The 17,344-nt window shown below is 41.9% G+C and overlaps 1 protein-coding gene across 6 annotated transcripts in view; it reads left to right on the top strand.

The window, feature by feature from the left end:
* The window catches only part of FGFR1 (fibroblast growth factor receptor 1), a 107,840-nt gene that overhangs the window by 34,482 nt on the left and 56,014 nt on the right, over positions 1-17,344 (top strand). For all 6 annotated transcript variants that reach the window (XM_069766890.1, XM_069766887.1, XM_069766884.1 and 3 more), the window contains exon 2: positions 76-241. In XM_069766890.1, the coding sequence (XP_069622991.1) occupies positions 151-241 (91 nt within the window). In that variant the 5' untranslated portion in view covers positions 76-150. The remainder of the gene's footprint in view (positions 1-75; positions 242-17,344) is intronic.

Below are 17,344 nucleotides of genomic sequence, written 5' to 3'. Positions count from 1 at the left end.
TTTTCTTTTTTGTTTATTAGATAAGGATCGGTGAATGGCTCGACTGTAACTTGTTTGTGTTGTTTTTTTTTTCAGAAACAGTGTGAGGCTCATCTCCTCTTGACACTGGAGGCCTCATGGATTCCGGTGGCCTGCACTAGCCGAGTGGGGATGTTCTCTGGAAGGTCGTTGCTTCTCTGGGGTGTCCTACTCGGCGCTGCTCTTTCAGCTGCCCGGCCCCCTTCCACCTTGCCACATCAAGGTAGGTTTTGTTGGCATTTATGTCATTTTGGTGTCATTTTAAGGGCTAGTTTGTAGCATGTAAACAAAGTACACAATTGTTTTATTTTTTTAGATAGGCGTATTCCAACTTTTAGTCTGTTGGGTAGAGTTTAAGAATGCCCATTCACATAAGATGGAAGGCAGTTGAACCTGGTAATTTCGGTTGGTAACCAGCCGAGTATTTAATAAGTACGGCAGTGTAACGATTCATCCCCAACTGTAGAGGCCTTGAAAAATAAGTCGGACACATTCGATTTCAACCTGTCCTTTATTCCTGTGGAATATAAGATAACTGAGCCAAATTTTCATGTCTATGTGATGGTTGGGAGGAATGGCTGTCAAACATATGATAGTCGAGACCCTCACTACTTAACTGAATATTGACATGTGGATGTGTTTTTAATGGTCAGAGGGGAGTAAACTACAACTAAACATTCGAGTGGGTGCAAATCGATTCAAATGACCCAGTCCATCAGACATGTTGGCAATCTCTTGATGGGAACCCTGAGAACTGCCCCCTACCTGACAGAATCCGCAACTCTTATGCTTAGTCAGCCTTGCGTGATGTCACATCGCAATGATGATGTCATGCCAGGCCTGCTAATCAAAAGAGCCGCGGATGCCAAAAAATAAGATGCGGTTATCAGGGCTCTCATCCAACAGCTACAGTTTACTGACGTGGCCAATGAACCGGTTACATTTTCACCATCTCTACTAGACACCTCTGGCAGCAACTTATGGAGATCTAGGGATAGGGTAATGAGATTCAACACGCCCAATACTTCTTTCCCCAACATTATTGGTCAGGACAGAGTTAGGAGTCCCTCATTAATATGATGGGCAACCAGTTCACCAAATTTGTTGAGTTTGGCCTCCTTTTAAAACATCCATTTTCTTAAACCAATGTGATAGAAACTGGACGGAAGATTGTCAACTACATGCTCTGACCCATCAGTAGCGACCATCTGTAGAGAAAAAATACATCAATAATTTCAAATACTTTGGACCAATAAAAGCAATATATATATATTATTCTACACGATGTGGTCAAAAATCATTCAGTTGGTTGCCTTTGTTGCTCTTTTTATGAATGAGTTGATCACTACGCCTTTTTTTATGCATTCCACTTGCCTATGTTTGTCAGTGGAGATAAATGAAATCCTATGCCTGATAGCTGACAAAACGTATAGCGTAAAGCAGGTTCCCAGCCTTGGGGCTCAGATAATCCGGCACAGACTTCCTGTTCTGCCTTTGTCCCAACGAAGGACTTGTCTTCCTTTCCATAGCCCCAGGGTATCTCCACTCATCTTTCTCGGTAAACATATTGCATACCTCTCTGGCAGTCTGTTGTGAATCTACCAGAACACAGCCCCGGGTTACTGATCCTTTTATGCACAAGTAGATAAGTTTTCTTAGACGTGTGATGATGTGGGTGGATAAAAAGAAGTGCTGCGTATAAACGTCTCATCTGTACAGTACCGTTTGTCATAATTCTGTCAGAAGAAGTGCTCATATTATGTCTCCCAGCATCCATATAAGTATATAGTGCAAGATACCTTATACCGACACTGGGAAATCTATGGATCTTTAGGGACATGGTAAATGTTGGGTATGTGAAAGACATGGAGTCTTTGAGATACTTCGAGGGAAGTCCGTGTAAACATGGACGGTAGGGCCTAATTAGTGTTGGCGCATCCCCATGATCAGTATTTGTCTGTACATGACCACCTCTAATTAGACGCCAGGGGATAGATAATGTTACTGTTCTCTCCTATTGGTAATAAGATTTTAAAAAGGGGAAAGGTGAGCAATTCCTGTGCTGAGGAAGGGGTTGAGGTGGTCTTCGTGGAACTAGAATCAGCACCAGGAGGTCTATTTTCATGTCCGTTTCCAGTGAATGGAAAAGTGTGGTACAACTCAAATCAACTACTTAAAGGTTATAAATGGGTTACACCAACCATTGGTGTTTAAAGTCCTTTTCCGATGATGACTGAAGTCCAATAGTTAGGAACTGGTTTGCGTTATCTTGCTGCAATTGTTCTTTACAAGATGAGCATTTCTAAACTATAAATTCTCTGATCATGATAATTCCAGGGCAGAAACAACCCTGTAATTGCTTCCCAAAAAATGTTCTTGCATATACTACTTCCTTCCGACTGTCTTCCATGTAGAGAACATCTGGATTACCTCTTCTTCTTGCCTATTAATCACTTGTAGCACTTCACCTAGAGAGCTTCAGCGTTAAATCCTGTTGCTCCTAAGCCACCAGTGAGGTGAACAACCTCTCAAAAACTTATTATCACAGTTCGTTCTGCTTGACGAATCTTGTCTATTCACCACAATTTGAAGTTCACCTGGATGGGGTTACATTCTCACGCTTCCTTTTTTGTCCAGGTTACTTAGCACTTAATACTTTGGATTCTAGACGTTCTTGGTTAAATATTTGCACCTCTAAACCAAGTAGTTTATGAGACCTAACAGAAGATGTTGCCCAGTCAGCAATCATTAGCTAGAGTGTAAAGATTGACTTGTATGTTGAAGACTTTGACATTCCTGAATAAGTGATGATCTATACACAACTTGCATAGTCCAACAATTCATAGTACCAGTTCTAATTTTCTGGTGAAGCTTGTTGTCAGCCATGTTTTTAATCACATGTAGTAAATTGAAGAGCCTTGTAAAAAAAAAAAAAAAGTCCTGTTCCCACTTTGATCATCGGTTAAGTACGGGCAAATACTATCGATTGAGCCTTAAGGTACCGTCAGATTAAGCGACGCTGCAGCGATATAGACAAAGAGCCGATCGCTGCAGCTTCGCTGTTTAGGTCGCTAGGAGACATCAGACACCGGCAACAGCAGAAAGATGCAGGAGCGATCCAGTGACGTACTTATCGTTCTCGCTGGTTGTTCGCTCCATGAAGAAACATTGCTGGCATCGTTGCTTTTGCTGTCAACCATGACGAATCGCGCCGACCTGATGACCAAATAAAGTTCCGGACTTTCAGCTACGACCAGCGATGTCACAGCGGGATCCTGATCGCTGCTGCGTGTCAAACACGAGATCGCTATCCAGGACGCTGCAACGTCACGGATCGCTGTCGTTCTCGTTGGAAAGTTGTTCAGTGTGAAAGTACCTTTACCTTCAAGTCATCTTGATTGTATGACCCATCAGTCCCATGTTATGTTTTGATGAGGATGGTTCACATTTGCATTAGGAATTCCTTATGTCCATTCTGTCAAAGGAGCAGAAAACAGAATTTAATGTCCTAAGTAAAAATGATGGTGCCCAACAGACCCCTTTGATAACAATGGAGTGATTCGGTTTTCCATCATGGTATTCTTCATGTTTAAGTAATATATAGCAACTATATTTTCCAACTTCTTTTATAGAATCTGTAATTGCGGATCCAAACAGACTCCACCATAGGTGTGGCTCTAACCCTTCCTAAATAGAAGTTGTTGCGTTGGAGAGGTAGCAGTTGCAGCTGTCAAAAAAGATTTTGGGACAGAGAAGAATCGGGCTATGTATGAGTGAAATATGGGGGACTGCCGATAAGCAAACATTAGGCTAGAGATAAGAGATTTTAGGTGTCCTAAAAGACCAATTTAGACCATTTTGGTCATTGTTGGGTACACATTTTAGAAGTACTTGGACAAACCATTTGTGCTAAATGGCAGATGTGAATTCAATCAATAGAAGCCCAGTCTAGGTGACCTGACCACAGATCAAGCCAAGATCGATCAGTGATTGTAACATATAATATTGGATTCTAAGAAATCATCCTTTACAGACTTAACGTTAATGACGAGGCTCACAAGAAAATGTGAAGATTTTAGTATATGGCAAACTTAGCTACTCATACTACTCATCCATTTTCTCACAAAAAGGAGGAGGATAGTTGTCACACAGGTTCTACTAGTGACAAAAGCTCAAGAATAGGTGATGCAAAGATCGGTTCAATGCCTGATTTATGATACGTTTGTCCATTTTTGCCCGTCATTCAGGACATATGTTGGCTCTATAGAATGATGGGCAAAAACCGGGGAAGATTTTCAGATAATTATAAATGGAACGATGAAAATGATTTCCCTGCTTGCTTATGGGGAAAAAAATCATAATGTTGTTTCTGGAGGAAAAAATGTAGCTTTTTGCTACAAGGACAATATTTTCACTTGTTGACAAGTTATTTTTTTGGCAAACTGATGGAAAAAGGCCTACAGTAGTAGAAGTTCTCCTTAGGATACCACGTGTACGTGAGTGCTTCTAATGGCTCTTGCCTCGGCTTGTGTTTAGGAGAGGCCTGTCTCTCCAGTGCGGAGAGGAAGTAGATTAGCATATATAAACAGTCATTTTGACCCACACACTTCATTAGCCAAAGAGGCCAGAAACATTTTTGTGCTGCCTGAACAAGAGGCACTGAGGAAGCTTTTGTGTCTGGGCTTGTGAGGAAAATGGGGGAGGGGGAGCAAAAGCTTCACAAGAGGGGTGAGGGGGAAAAAAAAATCACACTTTAGTGAGGAAGAAGGTCAGAGGCCAACTGGAACAGCTGGGGTCCTATGTTGTATGTTTTTTTTCTTCCCTCCTTCAGGAATTAATCCTTCTTCTGAGGAATAAAATCTTTACTCACCAGAGTTGAAAATATAAATCACTGAACCGTGCAACACCTTCCTGACCTTTCCTGAGACAATTATTTCCTGACCATAGAGAAGTTTAGCAGCTTTGCATGATTATAATTGTCAAGCATCCTCTTCTATCTTATCTATTGCTTTGCACTATGAACTCTGTGGTCAGATAATGGGAATATTGACAGTGTATAAGTACAAGACTGAGACAAATTTTGCCCTGCGATACCGCCAATGGTCTACATGTGATCTGGAGTCCATCGACAACCTCTGGTCCATAGATTTGACAATTATTTTGTGTACGCTGATGTATATTCAAGCTAATGCAGTATTAGGGCTACTGCGTTTCCCTACTTTCCTTGGCCAAGAACCCCCTATTCCAAAAATTTAGGTTTCTTTTTTGGTGCAGGATGCGAGAACAGGGTATCAATTAAGAACCCGGCTCAACTGAATAGGGGCCATATCATCAACCTGTCCTCGCATGTGCTCTCTAGACATGAGTATGATGTCCTGCAGAGAGGCCTCAATTTTGTCACAATGAACAATCTTGCCTTGCGCAGGCGTGTGCTATGGAGGACAGAGAATGAACTTCAATCCAATATTGCAGCCAGCATGCAGCCAGCAGGTAAGGAAAGGGTGAATCAAAAACCCCAAAACCCCGCCTCCATGGCTGAAGATTGTTCCCTCCAAATTCAGGTGACAGTGTCCCTTTAAGCCATACATGCGACCTCGTCTAATTCCATGAAGCCCTCGATCTCCTGTTAAAAAAAAAAAAAAGTAAAATAAAAAAAACAACAATATACTATACCTGTCCACCGAGGAGATAATCCATAATGTCCCAGGACGAGTCCAGCTCTGCAACATCTGGATGCCTTTGGCTGAATGGTAGCATTATGCCACCATCCAGCCTGACATCCAGACACAGCGGAGCTTGTAGATGACCACTGGAGATAACTCAGTCTCCGGCGGTCACCTGCACTGCAGTTCTCAAGACCGACACTGAGAATTTGACAAGTGACCGGAGGTAACCCCGTCCCCGGCGGTCACGTGCATGGCAGTTCTCGCGGTCAGCTAAGCTCATCGCGAGCGCTGAAGTGGATGCGAAGTTCTGGCTGTGGCACAAGGTTAGACATTATTTAAATTAGTTCACATGCATAGTATGCTGCGTTCCCGCACTTAATACGCATGTGACTATAAAGATAATGCAGTTTTACCGCATGTAATGGTAAGCCATGGGTAATTTACGCTGCAGAGACTGAGCTTCTCTGCAACATAGGCATGCTGCAGTTTGGAAAGACACGCCGCATGTCCATTTACGCAGGGATGCCGCGGGTGTCTCTCAGCGCATAGTGGAGATGGGATTTCTTTCTGGCTGCTGCGGGTTGGACGCTGCGGATGTACGCAGCGTCCAACCCGTAGCGTTTACTGACTGTGAGAACAAACCCTTTGAGTACACTAGTCGAAAATCTGAGTATCTCCATTGAAGATCCTTAGTTCACCTTATTTATTTTTTTTCACTATTCTCCATGACCTCAGTTGGCTACTGTAACAAATAGGAGACAAAACGACATCTGACCAAATAATCTAAGATCACAATATCCTACTGCGAAAATTGGAAGTAATGCTAGTAATGGGGGTTGTGAAGAAATCCAGGGATAGATTTCTGCTAAATGTTGGCCCATGGTTATGGCCACTTGTGGGGCGTATAACAACCCTAATCAATATTTCTGCTTCTGATGTGGCTGTGCCAATATGGCAATCTTATGATGCATGGCCACTAGTGATGAGCTAACGCGCTTTGACAATGTTTTATCCGAGCACGCTCGGGTGTTATCCAAGCATCTGGGAATGCTCATATAGTATGTTCGAGTCTCTGCAGCTGCATGATTTGCCTGTTTGTTACACAATCCCCACATGTGCTCAGGCTGTCTAACAGCTGCAGAGACTCGAATAATATACGAGCACTCCAAATTGCTTGGATAGCACCGAGCGTGCTCGGATAAGATGTTAGCAGAGCACGTTCGCTCATCACTAATGGCCACTAGAAGTTCAAGCCCTTAGACATCTCACAGTAGTTTCTTGGATGCTTTTGTGCTTGATGTTTTAAATTGTCATACCAAAATATATAGTGAACCATGAGTGAAGTGCATAGTTGGGTTTTTCGGTATCAGAAGACCCCATATTGATGAATAGTTACATCAGTGTCTCACTGATTAGCGCTGGGGTACTGGGTTCCCACCAAGGACAACATCTGCAAGGATCTTGTATGCTCTCCCGTGGGTTTCCTCCTGGTACTTCTGGTTTCCACCCACACTCCAAAGACAAACTGATTGAGAAGTTAGATTATGAGCCCCAATTGGGAGAGGGGTGATGATGTCTGTAAAGTGCTGCAAAATTAATGGTGCGATATAAGCAAATAAAATCCTTAAGCTGGCCATACATATGAGAGAGCTGTTGGTCAAATGCTTATTTGACAGACTATGTCTCCCGATTCCTTCATGCACATGAGTGTTCAGCTGAGCATTCATGCCTTAGCTGAGCCTTCATGCCATTTCCATGGGGAGAGTGAAGAAAGCTGTTGTCTGACACGACTTCCTTTCCTGAAAACACTAAGGATCAGGAGTTAAAATTCCAAAGACTAATCGTTCTTTCCGCCGATATCATGAAGGGAGAATCAAGAGACCCCCATGTGTATGAGATTATTGACTAGTCCGGTCGAAATTGACGAGTTCGGTCAACTTTCACCTAATGTATATGGGGGTATTTAGGGTTCTTTTACATGGATAGATAAAATACTAGTACAAACCTCAATCACCGGTATAGCAAGTTGTTTGACTGTCCTTGATGAGGTACAATATTTGTGTGTGTTTTGTTGCCAGCAATTAATTGTGCGATTTGTCTTTTCTGTTTCTGTTACAAGTGACCAAAGAATCCTGTTTACATTTTTAGGCAGCACATCCCCTTGGACGTGCTGCCAACAAAAAATGCGTTTTAGATGTCGCACCTTTAAAGGTGCGATAAACGACAGCGAATTATATGTAGTTCAACTGCACTACAATGTTTACGTGGACACTGATTGGAACTGATGGTTAGAATGATTATCTCCATCTTGTTTGACCCTTTAATGTTTACTAATCAAAATAATCCCTCTTGCAAAACTCTCCCCGCTCCAATCTGTCCTGAATGCTGCAGCCAGGATCATATTCCTCACCAACCGTTACACCGATGCCTCTACCCTGTGCCAGTCATTACACTGGCTACCCATCCACTCCAGAATCCAGTACAAAACTACTACCCTCATCCACAAAGCACTCCATGGCTCAGCACCACCCTACATCTCCTCCCTGGTATCAGTCTACCACCCTACCCGTGCCCTCCGCTCCACTAATGACCTCAGGTTAGCATCCTCAATAATCAGAACCTCCCACTCCCGTCTCCAAGACTTTACACGTGCTGCGCCGATTCTTTGGAATGCACTACCTAGGTTAATACGATTAATCCCCAATCCCCACAGTTTTAAGCGTGCCCTAAAAACTCATTTGTTCAGACTGGCCTACCGCCTCAATGCATTAACCTAACGATCCCTGTGTGGCCTATTTATAATAAAAAAAAAAAAAAAAAAAAAAAGGTTCCTCGCATCATGTTCTCATACACTTTATGCAGTATTAGCCCTCTGTGTCTGTACTGCTACATACTTAGGCAGGTAACTGGTTCATGCAGCTTTACATGAACACCTGAGCCTTACACTATAGCTGGTCCGAATAACTAAAGCAATTGTTACCATCCACCTCTCGTGTCTCCCCTTTTCCCCATAGTTTGTAAGCTTGCGAGCAGGGCCCTCACTCCTCCTGGTATCTGTTTTGAACTGTATTTCTGTTATGCTGTAATGTCTATTGTCTGTACAAGTCCCCTCTATAATTTGTAAAGCGCTGCGGAATATGTTGGCGCTATATAAATAAAATTATTATTATTATTATTATTATTATCAGTGTAAGGTAATTACCACCCAATCACTGGCTCACAGAGCTGATATCCACAGTTTCTTGACTTATAGAACCTGTGCTAATTGACTCTCTTGTTTGTCCTGTGTCAACCCAAGTAGAAGGGTGCAAACCGGTCTATCATGTCATTTGCATTAAACCTATGCATCAGTCTACTTCCTATGCGATGCACATTGGTGATAACGTTACCATTTGGGAACAGATATTATCTGTATTTGTTAAGAACACTTTATCAAAGATAAGGATTCAAGTGTGAGATGGCGATTCACTTGCTTATATACACATGCAGCAAAGCAAAGTTTCCTGACCACAAACAGGAAGGTTTTGCTTCTGATTAGATAAGTGTTTTTAGTATTTTTCTTTTTTTTTGTTTACCTGCATTCTAGGCAGCTCACATACAATGATTTCCTCTTGTCCCGGAAAGTTAATTTTATGACTTGTCAATTAGAAAAGCCATAAAATTTTAATTGCTTGGTGTCTAGCCACTGGAATCCCTACACTTAGGATGAATGGCATCCATGACATCTAAATGACATCTATGGAAACCTTAAAATAAAAGGAACAAACGTCCATCTGTGGTATATCTAGTGAACCACTTGTGTTCTCCGAGACAGACACCTAAAGGGGGGATCTGCTCAATTATGTGTGTTAATCCATCACAGATTATGGGATCACTCCACGTTAAAGTATTTTTCCAGGAATATACATTGAACAAGGTTAGTCCAATAAGATACATAAGGACTGGCCATTAAAATGTGAGCAATGAGGGTCAGATTCCGGGGATCCCCATCAATACGCAGGTCTGTTCTAAACGGAATTCTTAGTTCATCTGGCAAATTGGTTCATCTATATCAAGTGTGGGGAACCTCCAGCCCTTCAGAGCCATTTATGGCTCTCGATGACCTTTTATCGGGATATTCACCAACCTGTTTAACTGGAGTCTGAGAAGTCTCTCCTCCTCCTTTTTTTTTTCTTGTAGCTTCGAAATGTGGGCTAGGGATCCTCGTCCATGTTTAAAGCTTCAATCAGGTCTTAGAGCGCATTCAGACGTCCGTACAAATCGGTCAAAGATTGGCTTGCAAGACTGGCCACAGGTCATGACAGCTTCATGTATTTCTATGAAACTTTCACATCTGGGTCGGGAGACCCGTGGCCAGTCCATGCATTGCGATACGATCTCAGACCAATTTGTACGGCTGTCTCTATGCGCCTTAAATTGTACAATTAGCCCGTACACATCTCTTGTTCTGCGATCCTTGGGATTTTTAATGGATTCCCAATAAACTTATCATTTTTATCCAGATGCCGGATTCAATCTTTCTGACATAATCTTGGAAAACCCCATTCATTTTTTTTTTAAGTAATGGCATTTTAGGTCAAAATTCTGATCTGCCACTCTACTAGAGCTCATTCAGACATGGCCTTTTTTTTTCGTGTATAAGAATAAAACAAAGTTTCATCAGTGATTTTCATTAGTGTTCTACAAGGTTCCTCAGAGTTTGGTCCGATTTTTCATCAGGTGTTCCTCCTGTATGGAGGAAAAAATGTTTCTCCACCTACTCCAATCTAACAGTCTATGAACGTCAGACCATACTCTGATGGCACCTGAGTACTGTCTGTCTTTTTTTCACGGATCCATAGACATGCATTGCCAATTTGAACACTGATCGTTATCAGACATGTCTGCAATTGGTTCCACGAAAATCAACCATGAGTGGCCCCATTCACTATTATAGGTACGAGTGCGATCTGTGAAAAACATAGACCTGGTACGCCAAAAACTGACTTCTCGAGCTCTTATAAGGCGCGGTTCAAGCTTCTGTGTGCTATCCGATTTTTTTTTTTTTTTTTTTTTTAATGATTTATTTATTTGTTCTTTTTAAGTAGACAGGACATGGATCCACAAAGTTGAATGGATCTATTCATATATCCATGAAGATCATTGATTAGACTATGAAGTGGATAAAAAGCTAATAAAATGTAGAGCGCTATATAGGGTTATAAAGTCGTTAGAATGTTGTACGTACATAGCCGTGGTTAGCCAAGATCTTTTTTTGGTTATATCCATAACCTCACTTGCTAACTGAACGGATCAGACTGTGATTTGAAATTCTGAGTCTATTCTAATCCGCATTTATTGATCCGGCTCGGCCATACAAGTCAATGGGTTTTTGAGATCCCAGATGCAAATTGCAAGTCTAGAGTGCTAACCACTCCAACGTGCTGCCCCTATGCATTGCATTGATGTAATCTCGATTGTAAATTTTATTCAGGATCCTAGCAGACTCTCTTGGTTTTTGTAAATTGCTCATTACCTGTAAGTGCTCTTCTCAACCTTTTGTGCATTTTTAATTAACCCAATTATGTATAGAGATAATCCAGGTTTTGTATAATCACTTATACAGATGATTTTGCAGCCATGCACTCAGCTTGGATGTGCAGAATTAATGAATCGCCTCCTCCCCCCAGCAGACAAAGGGTGTTTGCTTGACCTGGAGGTATTTCCTGGGTCAGGTCAGGATGGATAAGGGATTGGAGGGTTTAATGAGAAAACACAATTTCTTTTTTTCCCCCCTCCATTTTCTTAGCGGGAATCATGAAACCAACTGTAGTTTTGGGGAGATTCCAAGATGTAATTAGTCACTAGCAATTAAATGATATTTATCCCAGCATGCATATAAATAATGAAGCATCATTTGGAAACTTGGAACTTGCAAGTGTTAGGCTACTTTCACACATCAGGCTTTTTGTTTCAGGCACAATCCGGCAATTTTTGGAAAAAACGGATCCGTTTTTTTTTTACGCCGGATCTGTTTTTTTCCCATAGAGTCCCATTAGCGCCGGATTGTGTCTGATGGCCAGACGTTTCATCTGTTTTTTTCCGGATCCGTCCAAATAGTCGTTTCCGGTGGACGGAGAAAACGTCCACTGCAACGTTTTTTTGTCCGGCGGAAAAAAACGCACACTGACGGAATCGGCCAAAAAACACATGAAACGGAGGTGTGAAACAATGAATCCGGCGCCTGGACCCGGTTTTCAAAGCATTCTCCATACAAATCATGCAGATTTTCCGTTCTAGGGTCTCTCACTCTCTCTCTCTCTCTCTCACTCACTCACTCACTCACACACACACACACACACACACACACACACACACACACACACACACACTCACTCACTCACTCACTCACTCACTCACTCACTCTCTCTCTCTCACACTCTCTCTCTCTCTCACACTCTCTCTCTCTCTCTCACACTCTCTCTCTCTCTCTCACACTCTCTCTCTCTCTCTCTCTCTCACACACTCACACACACTCACTCTCTCTCACACTCTCTCTCTCTCACTCTCATATTACAGCTTGGGGAATGTACAGGCCTTGTATTACTTCCATGTGCATGAGCCCTAAATTTGTATTTCCCATAAGCATAAAAAATAAAAATAATTTCCTCAACAATATTATTTATATATTTATTTTAAATCCTCCAAAAAAAAAATCAAATAATGTCAAATCGAATAAAAGAGGTCATACTCACAACCTAGAAGTTGATTGTTGGCGAAATGGTCATTCACCAGATGATCATTTAACAAAGCCATACACGTTGTAGTCCATATATAAGTGGCCGAAATATTCCATAATATCGGTTGAAGGATGAGCAATGTTTTTTGAGCACATGCTCTGGATGATGATGGTGGTGTCATCCATCAGCTACAGCATCATTATTAAATTTCACCTGTTGGACATTCATTAAGGCTAAAATCATTCATTTTGATTAACTAACCAGGCATACACATTAGCTGTCGATTGACCTGTCGTTGGGTTGACTTCTCGCTCTTGATTTCCCATACACAAGAATGCTTGGCTCCTTGGGAGACATCTGGCAGCATTTTATCTCTGTTCCAAACAAAAGGATCAAGCGAATCAATTCCAATCTCCTTATCCTTATATCTCCCAACCAATCTGACAGGGAGTATTTGGTAGACCCAATGCACATTTAATGGTCAGCCAATTCCACTGATATATGTGGCATTGGGTGACTTATATTTACCATGTATGAGGGCCTTAAAGCTGGCCATGCACATTAAATGGCTGTCGGCAAAAATATGTTTCGGCTGATCGTTTGGCCGAAAGCCAGCTCTGCTGACTCTCAGGATACAGAAGCACTCGCTTAGCCAAGCGCTTCTGTGTTCTTTATGAGAAAGCTGGTGGCTTATCTCTGGGAGAGCAATGCCATGGACAGTGCTGAAATTTGACAGTCCTGATCAACATCTCTCCTGACCATCAGTCAGCCAGCTACTCCATACACATTAGACAGTTAGCTAAACCCGTCCATATCGGATGGTTCAGTCAACATTAATCTAAAATGAATGGTAGCCTAAAGGCCGGGTTCACATAGTGTCTGCCTATCCATTCATGACCCATCTGAATCCTGTTTAGCGGGCCCCAACTGAGTCATTTAGCTTAATGGGGCAAATTTAGCCAAAACTCCACTTGACTTTTCTTCTGTTGGTTTCTGTCTTTTTAGTCGGACACAATAACGTTGTAAACAGTTATTTGCTCCATCTCATATGATATATTTATAATAATTCTTTCCAGTTTTACTGATAATTCAGCATGACTGAAATTTAGTTTTTCTGGATTCCGATAAATGTCCCCGGGAGTTTTGAACGGCCACACGGACCCGATGTGAACCTGGCCTAATATTTTCACTTAGTTATTTTCTTAAAGGGACTCTGTCACCTGAATTTGGCGGGACTGGTTTTGGGTCATATGGGCGGAGTTTTCAGGTGTTTGATTCACCCTTTCCTTACCCGCTGGCTGCATGCTGGCTGCAATATTGGATTGAAGTTCATTCTCTGTCCTCCATAGTACACGCCTGCGCAAAGCAATCTTGCCTTGCGCAGGCGTGTACTATGGAGGACAGAGAATAAACTTCAATCCAATATTGCAGCCAGCATGCAGCCAGTGGGTAAGGAAAGGGTGAATCAAACACCCAAAAACTCCGCCCATATGACCCAAAACCAGTCCCGCCAAATTCAGGTGACAGGTTCCCTTTAAGTTAATGTTTGACGCTATCATTTGTCGATTTTTGTCTCTACTTGCCTGATATATTTGACACTTCCTGCCAGTTTTAGTGGTCATTCAACACGTATTGATCATACGACATTTCTTGTACACTCGGACATTTTTGCAGCCTTTCCACATGACCTAACTATAGGTTTAACCTTGTGATTTTTGATGAGTAAAATATAAACATTCTGCTTTCCTGTCAATGAAAGGGGATTAAAAGGTGTTACGTGGCTGAGTGCTTCTGCTTTATTCCTGCTCTAATATGTGGGAAACTTCTGACCCCCATCCTTCCACTAAGGTTTTGGGATTAGGGTACCCACAGGCCTTTTTTGTATGCTTCAGGAAGTAGAAGGGAAAAATTTAACTAGGCCCCATTGGTGTTTCCATGGAAACCAGCCAGCGCCTGCTGCTTAGAGCCATTCACTATCTTTTGTCCTAGTTAGGCTTTGTTTAAGGCCTTTATGGCTAAATCTCCATCAGCATCAGCTTAACTAAAGTTTGCATCCCATGCTTTGCTCGATTTGCATTTGAAAGTGTCCTTGTTTTCAACTTTTTTCCCTCCTCAGCCCTCCATTTCTTCAAAACATGTTGCCTCAGATTCTCCTCAGTGCTTGTTAACAAGTGTCCCTTCCATGTACCATGTGTGTTCTTATATGTGTGTATATGTCTATCTAAGTGTGTGTGTGTATACCGTATTTTTATAAAATATATAATGTACATGCACACGTATGTACAGTTTATCGGTAATATATACATACTGTGTGCATATACATTATATATTTTGTACAAATATATGATGAGTGTAATACATGTATGTGTGTGTGTGTATATATATATATATATATATATATATATATATGTGTATATATATATATATATATATATATATATATATATATATATATATATGTATATGTATATATATATATCTGAATGTGTGTATGTCCGGAATTGGCGTCTGCACCGTCGCAGCTACAGCCACAAAATTTTGCACAGTCACACGTCTGGACCCCGAGAGTGTCATAGGCTATGTTGTGAGGCGAAATTTTAACCCCGCGCGTTCCAATTCACCAAACAATTTTGCCCCTATCTACATAATGGGGAAAAAGTGAAAGGAAAAGTGTTGGAGGCAAATTGACAGCTGCCAGATGTGAACAAGGGGGACTTAAAGAGAGAGAGCGATAGCGCCAAAGAGTATATACCATACAGTTGCTAAGGTGGGGCCCCGACATGGGATACTCACCACACACAGGGATATGAACACACACACAAAATGCGCCACACACTACCACGTGCTTGAACACATATATCACCCTCAGCACACATTTCACCACACATACACCAACCTCGCCACATAAAAGTCGAAACACAAAAGTCGCCGCTCAAAACTCGCCACGCGCAAAACTCGCCACATGCAAAACTAGGCTCACGCAAAACTCGCCACACGTGCAAAACTCACCTCATGGAAAACTCGCCACACGCAAAACTTGCACACGCGGAAGAATTGCCACATGCACAAAAGTTGCAACACATGCAAAAGTTGCCTCACACAAAACTTGCACATACTCAAAACGCACCACATATAAAATTCGCCACGTGCAAAACTCGCCATGCGCAAAACTTGCTGCACACAACTTGCTACACTAACCTGTCACATGCAACTCGACGCAAAAAGTTGCTACACGCATGTCGCCACACAAAACTCAACACACACAACTTGACACATGAAACTCGCCCTAAAACACACACAAGTCTGGTATTATCCTTCAAAAATTAAAATCTGATTAATAAGCAGACAAACTACAAGAGCAACAACTGTACCATATAGGAAATACGGCAGCTGTCAGTCACATGACCTGTCTATTATGTTTATGTGTGAGCTAATATATACTGCCAGGGGGGAGGGCTTCCTGTTGGCTGGGGATTTATCAGGCTGCCAATTTAGCTTACAAATACTGAGGTAAAAATACTGAGCAAATAACATGTGAACGAGGTCTAATACAGGAGGAGATGACACACAGGTATATACTATATACAAGAGGAGATGACACACAGGTGCATACTATATACAGGGGAGATGACACACACATATATACTGTATACAGGGGAGATGACACACCGGTATATACTACAGTCATGGCCAAAAGTATTAACACCCCTGCAATTCTGTCAGATAATACTCAGTTTCTTCCTGAAAATGATTGCAATCACAAATTCTTTGGTATTATTATCTTCATTTAATTTGTCTTAAATGAAAAAAACACAAAAAGAATTGTCCTAAAGCCAAATTGGATATAATTCCACACCAAACATAAAAAAGGGGGTGGACAAAAGTATTGGCACCATTCGAAAAATCATGTGATGCTTCCCTAATTTGTGTAATTAACAGCACCTGTAACTTACCTGTGGCACCTAACAGGTGTTGGCAATAACTAAATCACACTTGCAACCAGTTGACATGGATTAAAGTTGACTCATCCTCTGTCCTGTGTCCTTGTGTGTACCACATTGAGCATGGAGAAAAGAAAGAAGACCAAAGAACTGTCTGAGGACTTGAGAAACCAAATTGTGAGGAAGCATGAGCAATCTCAAGGCTACAAGTCCATCTCCAAAGACCTGAATGTTCCTGTGTCTACCGTGAGCAGTGTCATCAAGAAGTTTAAAGCCCATGGCACTGTGGCTAACCTCCCTAGATGTGGACGGAAAAGAAAAATTGACAAGAGATTTGAACGCAAGATTGTGCGGATGTTGGATAAAGAACCTAGACTAACATCCAAACAAGTTCAAGCTGCTCTGCAGTCCGAGGGTACAACAGTGTCAACCCATACTATCCGTCGGTGTCTGAATGAAAAGGGACTGTATGGTAGGAGACCGAGGAAGACCCCACTTCTTACCCCAAAACATAAAAAAGCCTGGTTGGAGTTTGCCAAAACTTACCTGAAAAAGCCTAAAACATTTTGGTAGAATGTTCTCTGGTCGAATGAGACAAAAGTAGAGCTTTTTGGGCAAAGGCATCAACATAGAGTTTACAGGAGAAAAAAGAGGCATTCAAAGAAAAGAACATGGTCACTACAGTCAAACATGGTGGAGGTTCCCTGATGTTTTGGGGTTGCTTTGCTGCCACTGGCACTGGACTGCTTGACCGTGTGCATGGCATTATGAAGTCTGAAGACTACCAACAAATTTTGCAGCATAATGTAGGGCCCAGTGTGAGAAAGCTGGGTCTCCCTCAGAGGTCATGGGTCTTCCAGCAGGACAATAACCCAAAACACACTTCAAAAAGCACTAGAAAATGGTTTGAGAGAAAGCACTGGAGACTTCAAAGGTGGCCAGCAATGAGTCCAGACCTGAATCCCATAGAACACCTGAGGAGAGATCTAAAAAATGGCAG

Source organism: Ranitomeya imitator, chromosome 4 (assembly GCF_032444005.1).
Source record: "Ranitomeya imitator isolate aRanImi1 chromosome 4, aRanImi1.pri, whole genome shotgun sequence".
NCBI classification, from domain to species: domain Eukaryota; kingdom Metazoa; phylum Chordata; class Amphibia; order Anura; family Dendrobatidae; genus Ranitomeya; species Ranitomeya imitator.
This window is presented reverse-complemented; position numbering and strand designations above follow the sequence as displayed.